General features: G+C 42.9%; 1 protein-coding gene across 1 annotated transcript in view; it reads right to left on the bottom strand.

The window, feature by feature from the left end:
* BAIAP3 (BAI1 associated protein 3) overlaps positions 1 to 15,636 on the bottom strand; it is a 537,315-nt gene that overhangs the window by 295,592 nt on the left and 226,087 nt on the right. The window contains exon 6 of the mRNA XM_053695302.1: positions 13,976 to 14,042. Within this exon, the coding sequence (XP_053551277.1) occupies positions 13,976 to 14,042 (67 nt within the window). The remainder of the gene's footprint in view (positions 1 to 13,975; positions 14,043 to 15,636) is intronic.

Raw genomic sequence — 15,636 nt, 5'->3', positions numbered from 1 at the left:
GCACTGGGAGGGAGAGATGGAGACTGACGGTGTCCCCATTGTGCCATACGTGCTGGAACTCAGGGACCGAATGGAGCAATTAGCCAAATCCGTGCGGGCTAATCTCCAGTCGGCCCAGAGAAGACAGAAAGTATGGTACGATCGGGGGGCCCGAAAGAGAATCTTTACCATAGGACAAAAGGTGTTAGTACTTAAGCCGGTGAAGACAGACAAATTGCAGGCGTCCTGGCAGGGCCCCTACCAGATCGTAGAGAAAAGGGGAGACACCACTTATGTGATAGCTAGCTGCCACGACAACAATCTTAGAAAGACATTCCATGTAAACATGCTCAAGGAATATTTTGAGCGACCAGAGAACGTGACGGCCGTATGTTGTTCCCCTCAGGAAGGCCCCGACAGTCTACCCATTCCAGACCTATTAGAAAAGAGTCTCCCCACAGGTATAGTGGCTCAGGTTCAGATAGGAGACCGACTTAGCCCCACTGAAAGGGAGCAGCTCAACCAACTCCTACAGTCCAAACACCTCACCTTCTCCCCGAAGCCAGGGTACACTACTTTAACCACCCACCAGGTAGATACTCCGGGACAAGCTCCCTTGCGCCAGGCTCCGTACCGAATCCCCGAAGCAGTTAGGATAGGAATGAAGAAGGAGATCGATGAGATGCTCCAACTCAGGGTAATTGAGCCCTCCGATAGTCCCTGGGCCTCCCCAGTTGTCTTGGTGCCCAAGAAAGATGGGACCACCCGGTTCTGCGTAGACTATCGGAGGCTCAATGAAAAGACCGTGACGGACGCTTACCCTATGCCCAGGGTAGACGAGCTACTCGATCGTATAGCCAGGGGAAATTACCTGACCACTATTGACCTCTGCAAAGGTTACTGGCAGATTCCCCTGGCCCCGGAGGCTATCCCCAAGTCGGCATTCGTCACCCCATTCGGCTTATATCAGTTTAGGGTAATGCCGTTTGGGATGAAGAATGCCCCAGCTACATTCCAGCGCTTGGTGGATAGGCTCCTGGATGGCTTCCAGAGTTTTGCTTGCGCCTACCTGGACGACATAGCGATCCACAGTGAGTCCTGGGAGGACCACTTAGCTCATGTGGGAATGGTTCTGGATCAGATCCAGGCTGCTGGCCTGACTCTGAAGCCAGAAAAATGCCACTTTGGGATGGCCGAGGTACAGTACCTGGGTCACCGGGTGGGGTGTGGAAAGCAGCGACCAGAGCCGGCCAAGATAGAAGCTGTCGCCAATTGGCCCACCCCCATCACTAAGACTCAGGTCCTAGCCTTCCTGGGCACGGCAGGGTACTATAGACGGTTCGTACCAGACTACAGCACACTTGCCAAACCCCTGACTGACTTGACCAAGAAGAACTTACCTCGACAGGTCCTGTGGTCTCCCCACTGTGAAACGGCTTTCCAGGCTCTCAAAAATGCTCTAATTAACGCTCCTGTCTTGGTGGCTCCAGCCCTTAACAAACGTTTTATCGTCCATACAGATGCTTCCATGTTCGGGCTGGGAGCCGTCCTCAGCCAAGTAGGTGAAGATGGAGGGGAGCATCCAGTTGCCTACATCAGCCGGAAGCTCCTGCCCCGCGAAGTCAGCTATGCAGCGGTCGAAAAGGAGTGTTTGGCTTTGGTGTGGGCATTAAAGAAATTGACTCCCTATTTATATGGGCAGGAGTTCACTCTGGTCACCGACCATAACCCGTTGGTGTGGCTGAACCGGGTCTCTGGAGATAATGGCAGGCTATTACGTTGGAGTTTATCGTTGCAACCCTTCAATTTCACCATTACTTACAGACCTGGGAAACAGAATGGCAACGCCGACGGGTTGTCCAGACAAACCGACCTCAGCCCCGCATAACCAGCGGTCTGGACAGCCTTAGTCTGCCCCGAAAAGGGGTCAGACCGTGTCTGCCAGAGTGTTCCACAGAAAGGGAGCACTGTTACAGAAGCATTAGTTATTTTGTTGTGAAGAAACTTATTTCCCAGCAGCAATGCCTGAACCAGCCAAGCCAGCGCCTAAGAAGGGCTCCAAGAAAACTGTAACAAGTATCATTTCATAAAGGGTTAACTCTGTTCAGTTTTGAGAAAACTATTTTCTGAGGCAGGTTTCCTAGCATATTGTGTACTGTAATTAAGTTTGTGATAAGCATTCACTGCTAGGTGATAAGAAGGACTCAATTGTTTTCTTGTGTGTACTTGTTATCTGCGGTGGCCTGTCCAAGGGCTTTGTCTAAATGTGTGATGGGGGATTTTATGCTTCCCCCCCTGGGAGTGCCCTGTGTGCATGTAACCTAAATAAAAAGCAGGCTGGGCATCCCAGTCCTCAGTTCTTGGTTGTCCCTCAATCGCAGCGTTGACTCATTTTTGTGGGCAGAAGGGTATCCTAGCTGTACTACAGCTAAGGGGGATTATTCTACATTTGCGAGACTCATATAGAATACTGTGGAAAGCAGTTTCTCCCCTCTTCAGCAATAGGAATCCAGGCTACTAAGCGGTCCATCTCTCAGCGAGACTAAGGGTAACCGTAACAGTAGGGGACTAATACCAGAACAGGATTGTACGGATTGTACTCAGAGGATTAATACCAAAGTTAAAGTCTATAATGCCTACAGATCCCACAGGATCTTTTTAATATCCAACTGGGTAGCAAGAGGCCCCAAAAGTTATTACAATAAAATGCGGTCTATCTATAAAAAAAAACGCCAATTAAGGCCAACAATTTTAACTATGCCTATAAGTTATTTAGAGGAGGCAGTGCGAACACCTAACGTGCGTTTCGCAACTGCTTTGTCAAAGTTTTACCTATTTTAATATTGGCTGGCACGGTCCATCTTTTTTATTTTTCATTCATATTAAATGTTAAGTTTTAATTGCCAATACTCTAACACACAGTTTGAATCTGTACATCACTACCCTCTGTATAAGTGTGCCACAATATGCCTCCTTTTCTATTTTCTCTTTAATTATTAAAGAAACTGGAAAGAGCAGCTACCCCTTGCAGAGTTTGCATACAATAACCAAAAACATGATTATAGTGGAATGACCCCTTTTTACGCTAACTACAGCTACTATCCTAATACCCTACCTGATCTACCACCTGTTATCCCTGTTCTAGAGGTCTCTACACGTCTATGCAACCTCCCCCCTCTGCTTCACACCTTGACACAGCAGTTGATCGCTTCCCAGGCATGACAAAAATGACATGCAGATAGACGAAGGAGGTTGTCTCCACTTTATCATGTAGGGGACAAGGTGTGGCTCTCTACCAAACATCTCCACTTGACTTGTCCTTCCAAAAAACTGGGACAACAATTCCTAGGTACTTTCTCAGTGACAAAACTTGTGAACCCCATGGCAGTTCGATTGAGTCTACCTCCCACACTCAAGATCCACCCAGTGTTCCATGTGTCTCTCCTGAAACCACAAAATCACAACCCGTTTCCTGGTAGGACTGCTGCTCCTCCTCCACCTATCCAAGTAGATGGTATTGAAGAGTATGAAGTACAAGAGATCCTGGATTCCAGATGACGTCATGGCAGGATAGAGTACCTGGTCCACTGGAAGGTGTATGGTCCTGAGGAACAGTCCTGGGAGTAATCTCCATGCCAATGCGAAGGTACGGACCTTCCATCGGAGGCACCCTTACAGGCCTTCCCCGTTCACGTCCGGAGGCCGCTCCTTGGTTGGGGGCTCTGTCCTGTCGTTCGCCGTTGTTTGAGCGCGCAAATTCACGGGTGTCTGTGTAGGTGCATCCGTGCATGCACCTGAAGTGCACAACACTTTCCTGGCTCCTGACAGACAGGGGGAGTGTTCTGTGGCTACACCCTTATCTCCCATAGGTGCTCAGGTGACTGCTGCACCTGTGTTACCTGCGCAACGGAGGTGTTCCTGGCTCTTGCAGGGTTTAAAGCCTGGACAGCCCTCTCACTTATTGCTGAGTTATTCTGCTGGCTGATTCACAGAGACTAAGCACTTACACTGTTTATTTACCTTGTATTCTTGATTTTCCTGGCTTTTGACCTTTGGCTTGTTTTTGACGTTGCTTCTTTGCCGCCTGCCCTGACCTTGGGTACTCCTGACTTCGATCTCTGCTGCAACCCTTGCCTGTTGTGACGCCTTAGACTTCTCTGCCACTTGGTTCTGTTCCTGCTTTGGGAAGTTTCTCTTCTAGCTACAGGCGCAGAATCAAGCCTGCAATAGGCCCTTAGTCATGTCTACTTAAAGGGACACTGAACCCAATTTTTTTCTTTCATGATTCAGATAGAGCATGCAATTTTAAGCAACTTTCTAATTTACTCCTATTATCAATGGTTCTTCATTCTCTTGCTATCTTTATTTAAAAATCAAGAATGTAAGTTTAGAAGCCAGCTCATTTTTGGTTCACAACTTGGGTTGTCCTTGCTTATTGGACAGCACCAATAAACAAGTGCTGCCCAGGGTACTGAACTAAACATCTAACATCTAAAAGAGGTATTTAAAACTATTTTCAAGGTCCACTAAAATAATGGTGTAAGTTTTGTTTATTAACCAATAAACAATCAGTTATTAAGATCCAGTTGCACTTCCTGTTAGCTTCAAAATTCAAACAGGTTTTAGCTTAACTGTTTTCATGCAGGAAAAAACAGGCACCCATAACTATCCACATGCAGACACACAAAAGTCCACATGGATAATTAAGCACAAAAACATATACACGGCAATCACATATTTTGAAATAGAAGCTTTGGGGTAAAAAAGTTTTAAAAGGATAATTTTAAAGCCACCAGCTGCTAATTTAGAGTAAAATAGCGATGTAGTTAATACCTGTTTTCAAACTAAAATTCCCAGCTCTGGTTGGTCTCAGTCCACCCCTGATAGACAGCAGTGCAGATTCTTTTTAGCAAAGGTAGTTATATTTAACACTTTTATGTAAGGTACATACAAAAATCTGACCCTTTCCGTGCTGAATTTCTCGTACTACTTTGAAGCCAATGTACTTTAGAACTATCACCACACACTACATAATACACTGTTAAGTAACCAATATGTCATCTCTTTTGGTATGTGAATTGGGTCCCTGCATTCAAATCCTGCCAATTTCCCTGTTTTTGTGTCATCTGTACTGCAAGTCTCTCTTTTGGTTTGTGAATTGGGTCCCTGCATTCAAATCCTGCCAATTTCCCTGTTTTTGTATCATCTTTACTACAAGTCTCTCTTTTTGCATTTGTCTGTAGTCTGTGTTATAAATTATGTATTTACTCTGCTGATATCTTGTCTTTATCTATGTGATGTCCAAACCTTGCAAATACTTGTTATAATTCCTAAATTTATAATTTCACTAATGGTATAACCCCAGCTTCCCCCAAATTCTATTGTCTGTTTTTTTAACTTATCTCACCCTGAATCAAACTTCCCAATTGGCCTTTGACTGTCTTTGATCATGTCATTACCTAATTTATTGCATAACACTGCTAAGGGGAAGCAATGCAGGCTTAGGTAGCAGTATTGTAAGATCATCTGTTCACATCTCTTAAGTGAACATTTATAAGTGAGGCACAACAAATTATACAAGAATTGAACAAGGATTGGACAAGGGATAAGGCAAGTTCTGTTTTAATACTGAGTTTTATCCACTGTTTGACTATTTTTTAAAAATGCTCTATATCTTTAAATTCCTCCTTGCCACCTTTTGTCTCTTTAACAAACTACTTCACTCTATTACTACTTCCCCCTCACCACCTGCACTGTTCATCATCCCATCTCTCTTAACCTCACCTTGCTTTTGTATTCATGAACTTCACAAATTCCTAAACACTCTCTCTCCCCCTTGCATCTCATCACAAAAACATTACTGCAAATCTGAATCTCATCTCATGTCACTCTACCTCTTGCTCATACTAGCTGCTGGCGACATCTCCCCTAATCCTGGTCCCCCACAAATTCCTTGCCCTGCACACCCTTGTGTGCCCTTCAATAGACTTCAAAAACAAAACTCTGGTAACCTTAATCTCATTCCTCTTGCATCTAAAGCCACCACCCCCTTCACTTGCGCACTTTGGAACTCTCGCTCTGTTTGCAACAAGCTCACTTCTATCCATGACCTCTTTATCTCCCACTCTCTCAATCTTCTAGCTCTCACAGAAACCTGGCTCTCTGCTTCAGACACTGCTTCCTCTACTGCACTGTCACATGGGGGTCTCCACTTCAGCCACACTCCTAGGTCTGACAATAGACAAGGAGGTGGTATTGGTATTTTACTTTCCTCTCGTTGCACCTTTCAACAAATACAGCCCTTCTCTTCCCTTACATTTTCTTCATTCAAAACACACATGATTAGCTTATTCTCTCCCCTCTCTTTATGCGTTGCAGTCATATACCGTCCCCCTGGCTCCGCAACTCTATTTCTAGATCACTTTGCCGCCTGGCTACCTTACTTCCTTTCCTCAGATACCCCTACCCTCATTCTCGGTGACTTCAACATCCCTGTTGATAATCCCACTGCCTCCTCTGCAAAACAACTTCTGCAACTCACTTCCTCTTTCGGCCTGTCACAATGGACTGATTCTCCCACTCACAAAGATGATCACTCCCTTGATCTGATTTTCAGCTATCAAAGCATTATCTCAAACTTCACAAACTTACCTTTTCCTCTTTCTGACCACCACCTCCTCACTTGTAACATGACTTCCCTCCCTACAACTCTCCCTCCTTCTACCCCTCACACTAAAGTTCACAGAAGTATCAAGTCATTAGATCAGCAACAGCTTGCTAGCACTCTCAAACCTCTTCTCTCTTCCATCCCCTCCTTTTCCTGTCCTGATGACCTATCTGCCACTAAAACTCCACCCTTACATCGGTCCTTGATAATCTGGCCCCACATTCCATAGCTTGGAAAACATACACTCATCCTCAACCCTGGCATACTCCTCTGACACGGTACCTATGCAGATGTTCCTGTACTGCTGAGCAACACTGGAGGAAATCTCGGAGTTCTGCTGACTTTCTTCACTATAAATTCATCTTGAACTCTTACTATTCTGCCCTTAATCTACATAAGCAACATTACTTCTCTTCTCTTATCTCTACTCTTTCTTCAAACCAAAACATCTGTTCTCCACATTCAATACTCTTCTCCACCCACCCCACCTCCCACCACAACTTTTCTCTCAGCTCAAGATTTTGTCATCTACTTCAACAACAAAATTGACTCCATCAGAAATTAAAACAGCTCTCAACATACTACCGGTCTCCGATCCCTCAAAAGCTTACAATCATCCAAAACCCACATAGCCATAAATTTAGCTCTTTTGCCCCTGTTACAGAGGAAGACGTTTCTGCCCTTATACTATCCTCTCACCTCACTACATGTACCCTCAACCTCATCCCCTCACAACTACTACCCTCCCTCTCTTCTACCCTTACCCCTATACTCACACACATCTTCAATCTCTTCCTCAGCACTGGTGTGACTCCCACATCTCTTAAACATGCATTAGTCACACCTATCCTCAAAAAACCTTCTCTCGATCCAACCTCCCCATCCAACTACCGCTCTATTTCCCTACTCCCTCTTGCCTCAAAGCTTCTTGAAAAGCTAGTATATGCACGTCTATCCCATTTCCTTACATTAAACTCCCTCCTTGATCCACTGCAATCTGGATTTCGCCCTCTTCACTCAACAGAGACAGCAATTGTTAAGGTTACCAACGACCTACTTACAGCAAAATCCAACGGCCACTTTTCTCTACTTATCCTCCTTGATCTGACATCTGACATTTCCTTACACAAGACAAAACTAAGATTTTAATCCACTCTCTCATCCTTTCTCACCTCAACTACTGCAACTTCATCCTCTCTGGTCTCCCTAGCTGCCGCCTAGCTCCTTTAAATCCATAATGAATGCCTCTGCCAGGCTCATCTTTCTTACACGTCGCTCTTCATCTGCCGCACCTCTCTGCCAATCCCTTCACTGGCTTCCTCTTGCCTCCAGGATTTAACACAAAATTCTCACTCTGACACGCAAAGCCCTGAATTGCATTGATCCCCCCTACATCTCTGACCTTGTCTCCCGATACTCTCCCTCCCGTCCCCTTGCTTCGCTCATGATCTCCTACTCTCCTCCTCTCTTGTTACCTCCTCACATTCCCGTTTAGAAGATTTCTCCAGACTGGCTCCCATCTTATAGAAATCTCTGCCTCGCTCCACAAGACTCTCCCCTAGTTTTAAAAGCTTCAAGTGCTCCTATTCAGGGACGCATACAACCTACACTAACCTTGCTATCTCCACTGCTATCCCCTTAAACCCCATAGCCTGTAAGCCTATGAGCTCAGCTGTTTATAGTCCACCTTCATAAGAGCCGACTACAACAGTGCAACTCTCGGCAGAACCCTCTACCCATTTGATACCTGAAATTGTTTTTTATATACAACCTATGTTCATAGCGCTGTGGAACCTGTTGGCGCTCTACAAATACCTGATAATAATAATAATAATAATAATAATAATAATTGCTTAGGGCCTTACCATTAGACCTCTCTCTGTTTCCAAAGAATCTAGACTTGGCCCTGAGCTATACTTGACTGATTAACCCCTTCTGCTCCATCCTACCTTAGACCTAGGAAGCCTATCCCCCACTGCCAAAGCTGGACATAAGAAAACAGATGTAGTACTCCCATAAAATGCACTCCAGCCTTGTGTACCAGTCATTTAATCACTATGAAGTACCAGTCTGTCTGACATGATTCTGCCTCTGGGGTGGTCAGAGACAACCAACTTTTTCATTATAAAATTAGTAAAACATCAACAATAATAAATGAGTTACAGGCGACACTAATAATCAGCAACACAATTTTTTATTAACTAAGCACTTATAACTCACCTGCTGGGACATATCTTCAAATTCAGCTCCCCTTGCACTCCTATCACTATGTGTGTCAGGTTCCGTGCAGCGAAAGAACAGCCCACTGCCCAGCCTCTCTTGCAGACCAAGCAAACTTATGCTGCTGGATGTGGCGGATAAAGAGAAGCACAAAGCTCCGCCCACAATCACACCCTTCTACCAAAGCAAGACAGTTTCTGTCCTCACAGGTGATCTGCTGCATTCTGTCCTCACAGTCACAGTCTGCACTCTCCCTTGCAACTAAGAAGTCAGGTACACAGTCACAAGGTTATCCTGGTCTCTTGCAGTACTGTTAGCTATGCACCCACCAGGTGACAGACAAGTGCCTCTGGTGCACCAGGGAGATGTCCTGTTCGCCGCCCCCAAAAAAACCAAACAAACAAAAAAAAAAACAGCCCTGCAGAGTTTAAAATGTAGGGAAATTGCTATTTTAGGTATGTTTTAATATAAAATACAGTATTTTATTATATTTACACTGTACAATGTTTTGTGGACCCAGGACATACTTGAAAACGAGAGAAATCTCAATGTATCCTTCCTGGTAAAATATTTTTTTAAATAAATAAACAATATTTACACAGAATCTTCCTTATCTTATCACTCTATGCACAGTGAGACCATTACTTAGATAGAACAATGGAAAATGAAATGTTTTTATCTGTTTTTCCCACCCCCACTGGGAGAGTGATTTCACCTTAACCTTTCTTGTTTACATAACTTTTCTATAACCAGTACTTACTTAAGTATTGACATTTTCAGTATAGGTGGGGATAAAATAAACAAAATCAGCTATTTAAAATGACAACATAATTGTAAATGGGCTATTTGTAAACAATTTAATACACTCTAGCACAGACATCCTGAAACTTGGCCCTCCAGAGGTTTTAGAACTACATTTCGCATGATGGGAAATGTAGTTCTAAAACTTCTGGAGGGCCAAGTCTGAGGATGTCTGTTCTTGCAGGTAAAATGGATCATTGGGAACATACAAAGGGGGGAAAAAATCACAGTACAGTCCCTTTAAATTTGTATTTGCATGTTCGCTTATGCAGTAGCAGCTTGATAAACCTTATTGAATAAATGGAAAATTAATAAATATTTTGCAAAAACAAGTTTTTAATTTTATTCAAAAAATGGCATTTAGAGTGCACAGCTGTGGCAAACATCCGGTCACCATTAGTGCCTTTGTTAAATCATAAAATAAAAGAATTACATTCACATATCTACTCACCGTTGGCATCTTCCCTTACATTTTCTTCATTCAAAACACACATGATTCGCTTATTCTCTCCCCTCTCTTTATGCGTTGCAGTCATATACCGTCCCCCTGGCTCCGCAACTCTATTTCTAGATCACTTTGCCGCCTGGCTACCTTACTTCCTTTCCTCAGATACCCCTACCCTCATTCTCGGTGACTTCAACATCCCTGTTGATAATCCCACTGCCTCCTCTGCAAAACAACTTCTGCAACTCACTTCCTCTTTCGGCCTGTCACAATGGACTGATTCTCCCACTCACAAAGATGATCACTCCCTTGATCTGATTTTCAGCTATTGAAGCATTATCTCAAACTTCACAAACTTACCTTTTCCTCTTTCTGACCACCACCTCCTCACTTGTAACATGACCTCCCTCCCTACAACTCTCCCTCCTTCTACCCCTCACACTAAAGTTCACAGAAGTATCAAGTCATTAGATCAGCAACAGCTTGTTAGCACTCTCGAACCTCTTCTCTCTTCCATCCCCTCCTTTTCCTGTCCTGATGATCTATCTGCCACTATAACTCCACCCTTACATCGGTCCTTGATAATCTGGCCCCACATACCATAGCTTGGAAAACATACACTCATCCTCAGCCCTGGCATACTCCTCTGACACGGTACCTATGCAGATGTTCCTGTACTGCTGAGCGACACTGGAGGAAATCTCTGAGTTCTGCTGACTTTCTTCACTATAAATTCATCTTGAACTCTTACTATTCTGCCCTTAATCTACATAAGCAACATTACTTCTCTTCTCTTATCTCTACTCTTTCTTCAAACCAAAACATCTGTTCTCCACATTCAATACTCTTCTCCACCCACCCCACCTCCCACCACAACTTTTCTCTCAGCTCAAGATTTTGTCATCTACTTCAACAACAAAATTGACTCCATCAGAAATTAAATCAGCTCTCAACATACTACCGGTCTCCGATCCCTCAAAAGCTTACAATCATCCAAAACCCACATAGCCATACATTTAGCTCTTTTGCCCCTGTTACAGAGGAAGACGTTTCTGCCCTTATACTATCCTCTCACCTCACTACATGTACCCTCAACCTCATCCCCTCACAACTACTACCCTCCCTCTCTTCTACCCTTACCCCTATACTCACACACATCTTCAATCTCTTCCTCAGCACTGGTATGGTTCCCACATCTCTTAAACATGCATTAGTCACACCTATCCTCAAAAAACCTTCTCTCGATCCAACCTCCCCATCCAACTACCGCTCTATTTCCCTACTCCCTCTTGCCTCAAAGCTTCTTGAAAAGCTAGTATATGCACGTCTATCCCATTTCCTTACATTAAACTCCCTCCTTGATCCACTGCAATCTGGATTTCACCCTCTTCACTCAACAGAGACAGCAATTGTTAAGGTTACCAACGACCTACTTACAGCAAAATCCAACGGCCACTTTTCTCTACTTATCCTCCTTGATCTGACATCTGACATTCCTTCCACAAGGCACAACTAAGATTTTAATCCACTCTCTCATCCTTTCTCACCTCAACTACTGCAACTTCATCCTCTCTGGTCTCCCTAGCTGCCGCCTAGCTCCTTTAAATCCATAATGAATGCCTCTGCCAGGCTCATCTTTCTTACACGTCGCTCTTCATCTGCCGCACCTCTCTACCAATCCCTTCACTGGCTTCCTCTTGCCTCCAGGATTAAACACAAAATTCTCCCTCTGACACGCAAAGCCCTCAATTGCATTGATCCCCCCTACATCTCTGACCTTGTCTCCCGATACTCTCCCTCCCGTCCCCTTGCTTCACTCATGATCTCCTACTCTCCTCCTCTCTTGTTACCTCCTCACATTCCCGTTTAGAAGATTTCTCCAGACTGGCTCCCATCTTATAGAAATCTCTGCCTCGCTCCACAAGACTCTCCCCTAGTTTTAAAAGCTTCAAGTGCTCCTATTCAGGGACGCATACAACCTACACTAACCTTCCTATCTCCACTGCTATCCCCTTAAACCCCATAGCCTGTAAGCCTATGAGCTCAGCTGTTTATAGTCCACCTTCATAAGAGCCGACTACAACAGTGCAACTCTCGGCAAGACCCTCTACCCATTTGATACCTGAAATTGTTTTTATATACAACCTATGTTCATAGTGCTGTGGAACCTGTTGGCACGCTACAAATACCTGATAATAATAATAATAATAATAATAATAATAATAATAATTGCTTAGGGCCTTACCATTAAACCTCTCTCTGTCTCCAAAGAATCTAGACTTGGCCCTGAGCTATACTTGACTGATTAACCCCTTCTGCTCCATCCTACCTTAGACCTAGGAAGCCTATCCCTCACTGCCAAAGCTGGACATAAGCAAGCAGATGTAGTACTCCCATAAAATGCACTCCAGCCTTGTGTACCAGTCATATAATCACTATGAAGTACCAGTCTGTCTGACATCATTCTGCCTCTGGGGTGGTCAGAGACAACCAACTTTTTCATTATAAAATTAGTAAAACATCAACAATAATAAATGAGTTACAGGCGACACTAATAATCAGCAACACAATTTTTTATTAACTAAGCACTCATAACTCACCTGCTGGGACATCTCTTCAAATTCAGCTCCCCTTGCACTCCTATCACTATGTGTGTCAGGTTCCGTGCAGCAAAAGAACAGCCCACTGCCCAGCCTCTCTTGCAGACCAAGCAAACTTATGCTGCTGGATGTGGCGGAGAAAGAGAAGCACAAAGCTCCGCCCACAATCACACCCTTCTACCAAAGCAAGACAGTTTCTGTCCTCACAGGCTGTCCTCACAGGTGATCTGCTGCGTTCTGTCCTCACAGTCAGTCTGCACTCTCCCTTGCAACTAAGAAGTCAGGTACACAGTCACAGTGTTATCCTGGTCTCTTGCAGTACTGTGTTAGCTATGCACCCACCAGGTGACAGACAAGTGCCTCTGGTGCACCAGGGAGATGTCCTGTTCGCCGCCCCAAAAAAAACCAAACAAAAAAAAAAAAAACAGCCCTGCAGAGTTTAAAATGTAGGGAAATTGCGATTTTAGGTATGTTTTAATATAAAATACAGTATTTTATTATATTTACACTGTACAATGTTTTGTGGACCAAGGACATACTTGAAAACGAGAGAAATCTCAATGTATCCTTCCTGGTAAAATATTTTTTAAATAAATAAACAATATTTACACAGAATCTTCCTTATCTTATCACTCTATGCACAGTGAGACCATTACTTAGATAGAATAATGGAAAATTAAATGTTTTTATCTGTTTTTCCCACCCCCACTGGGAGAGTGATTTCTCCTTAACCTTTCTTGTTTACATAACTTTTCTATAACCAGTACTTACTTAAGTATAGACATTTTCAGTATAGGTGGGGATACAATAAGCAAAATCAGCTATTTAAAATGACAACATAATTGTAAATGGGCTATTTGTAAACAATTTAATACACTCTAGCACAGACATCCTGAAACTTGGCCCTCCAGAGGTTTTAGAACTACATTTCCCATGATGGGAAATGTAGTTCTAAAACTTCTGGAGGGCCAAGTCTGAGGATGTCTGTTCTTGCAGGTAAAATGGATCATTGGGAACATACAAAAGGGGAAAAAAATCACAGTACAGTCCCTTTAAATTTGTATTTGCATGTTTGCTTATGCAGTAGCAGCTTGTTAAACCTTATTGAATAAATGGAAAATTAATACATTTTTTGCAAAAACAAGTTTTTAATTTTATTCAAAAAATGGCATTTAGAGTGCACAGCTGTGGCAAACATCCGGTCACCATTAGTGCCTTTGTTAAATCATAAAATAACAGAATTACATTCACATATCTACTCACCGTTGGCATCTTTAGCCAGAAGATTTCTAGCCTGTACCACTGTGACCTTTAAAGCATAGATCGGAGCCTGAAAGGGAAAAAAATCAACTTAGGTTTTCCATTCAATCTTCAAAGCATAAAATAAGTGTAAAAGTAAACTCCGGTTATATTTGTAATAAAGTAGGAAACAGACTCTCTGGGATTTCTAAGCATATGTATGTGTTACTTAATGCACTATAACTGGTATGATATGTAACAATTGAGCAATCAGCATCAGTTGATGTAAAATTCATTGCGAAGTTGTGAGTGTAAGTACCAGTACTGTCTCGCTGAAGTCACTGCTTATAAATTGCTGCACAGAATGTTTTATTTTTTAGTAGATAATTTCTGCATTGTCAATGAGAAAGATTACAAATTGCGCAGTACGAGGTTTCCACGCGCGATATGGTCTTTTCGCAATTAATTTCCATTGCGCAGGTATTACAAGTCTTGAAAAATCGCAATTGCGTGAGCCCATTCGCCTTTTATGCAACAATCCTTTTCGCGCTCAAAGAGCTATCGTTAATGGTTTTGCGCAACATAAAAGTTTCACAAAACAAAAAATACATTACAAAGTACCGTTACACTCATATTAACACTGTCTAATAAAAATTATTAAAAACAATATTGCAAACAAAAGTTATAAGGAATCAAAGATATGCGATCTCGGGTGTTAGGGGAAAAAAAAGCCGACGCAGGGATTTTACATTGACATTATTATTATTATTATCAGGTATTTGTAGAGCGCCAACAGATTCTGCAGCGCTATAAACATAGGCGGTATACAAGATAACATTTATAGGGATCAAATGGGTAAAGGGCCCTGCAGAGAGTTGCACTGTTGTAGTCGGCTCTTATGAGGGTGATCTACAAACAGCTGGACTCATAGCTAACATGCTAATGGGTTCAAGGGGATAGCAATGGAGTTAGGAAAGGTTAGTGTAGGTTGTATGCATCCCTGAATAGTAGAGTCTTTAGGGAGCGCTTGAATCTTTAAAAACTAGGGAAGAGAGAGGAGGAGAGTAAGAGATCATGAGCAGAGCGAAGGGGATGGGAGGGAGAGTATCTGGAGACAAGGTCTGAGATATAGGGGGGAGCAGTGCAGTTGAGGGCTTTTTTATGTCCGAGTGAGAATGTTGTGTTTAATCCTGGAGGCAAGAGGAAGCCAGTGAAGGGATTGGCAAAGAGGTGCAGCAGATGAAGTGCAATGTGTAAGGAAGATGAGCCTGGCATTCATACACATACATAGAGAAACATGGATTTATATATATACAGATATGTTTAACTAGGGAGATAATGAAAAGATTTTACATTACAATCTTCTGCACATTAAACAATATCTCAGAACAGATATTCGCATATAGATCTCAAGATATCTAGACATATATATATTCATATACATATCTCGCTATAAATAGATATATCGGGTAAAAAATCATCACATATATAGAGAAATATTTATTTATAAATAAAATAGAACATATTCTGAAAACATTTTTGCAATATGAAATATTCGCATTTTAATGTACACTTTTCAAGGAGAATAAGTCATGCACGCGCAAAATAAGTTATTTGGCAACTTATAATAGCTGCGCAACCCCAAATGCGAAAAAGCCATATTGCGCGCTGAGTTTTCGCAACTA

The sequence above is a fragment of the Bombina bombina genome, chromosome 11 (genome assembly GCF_027579735.1).
Source record: "Bombina bombina isolate aBomBom1 chromosome 11, aBomBom1.pri, whole genome shotgun sequence".
Lineage (NCBI taxonomy): Eukaryota > Metazoa > Chordata > Amphibia > Anura > Bombinatoridae > Bombina > Bombina bombina.
Note: the sequence above shows the minus strand (reverse complement) of the source record. Positions and strands in the feature narration are given on the sequence as shown.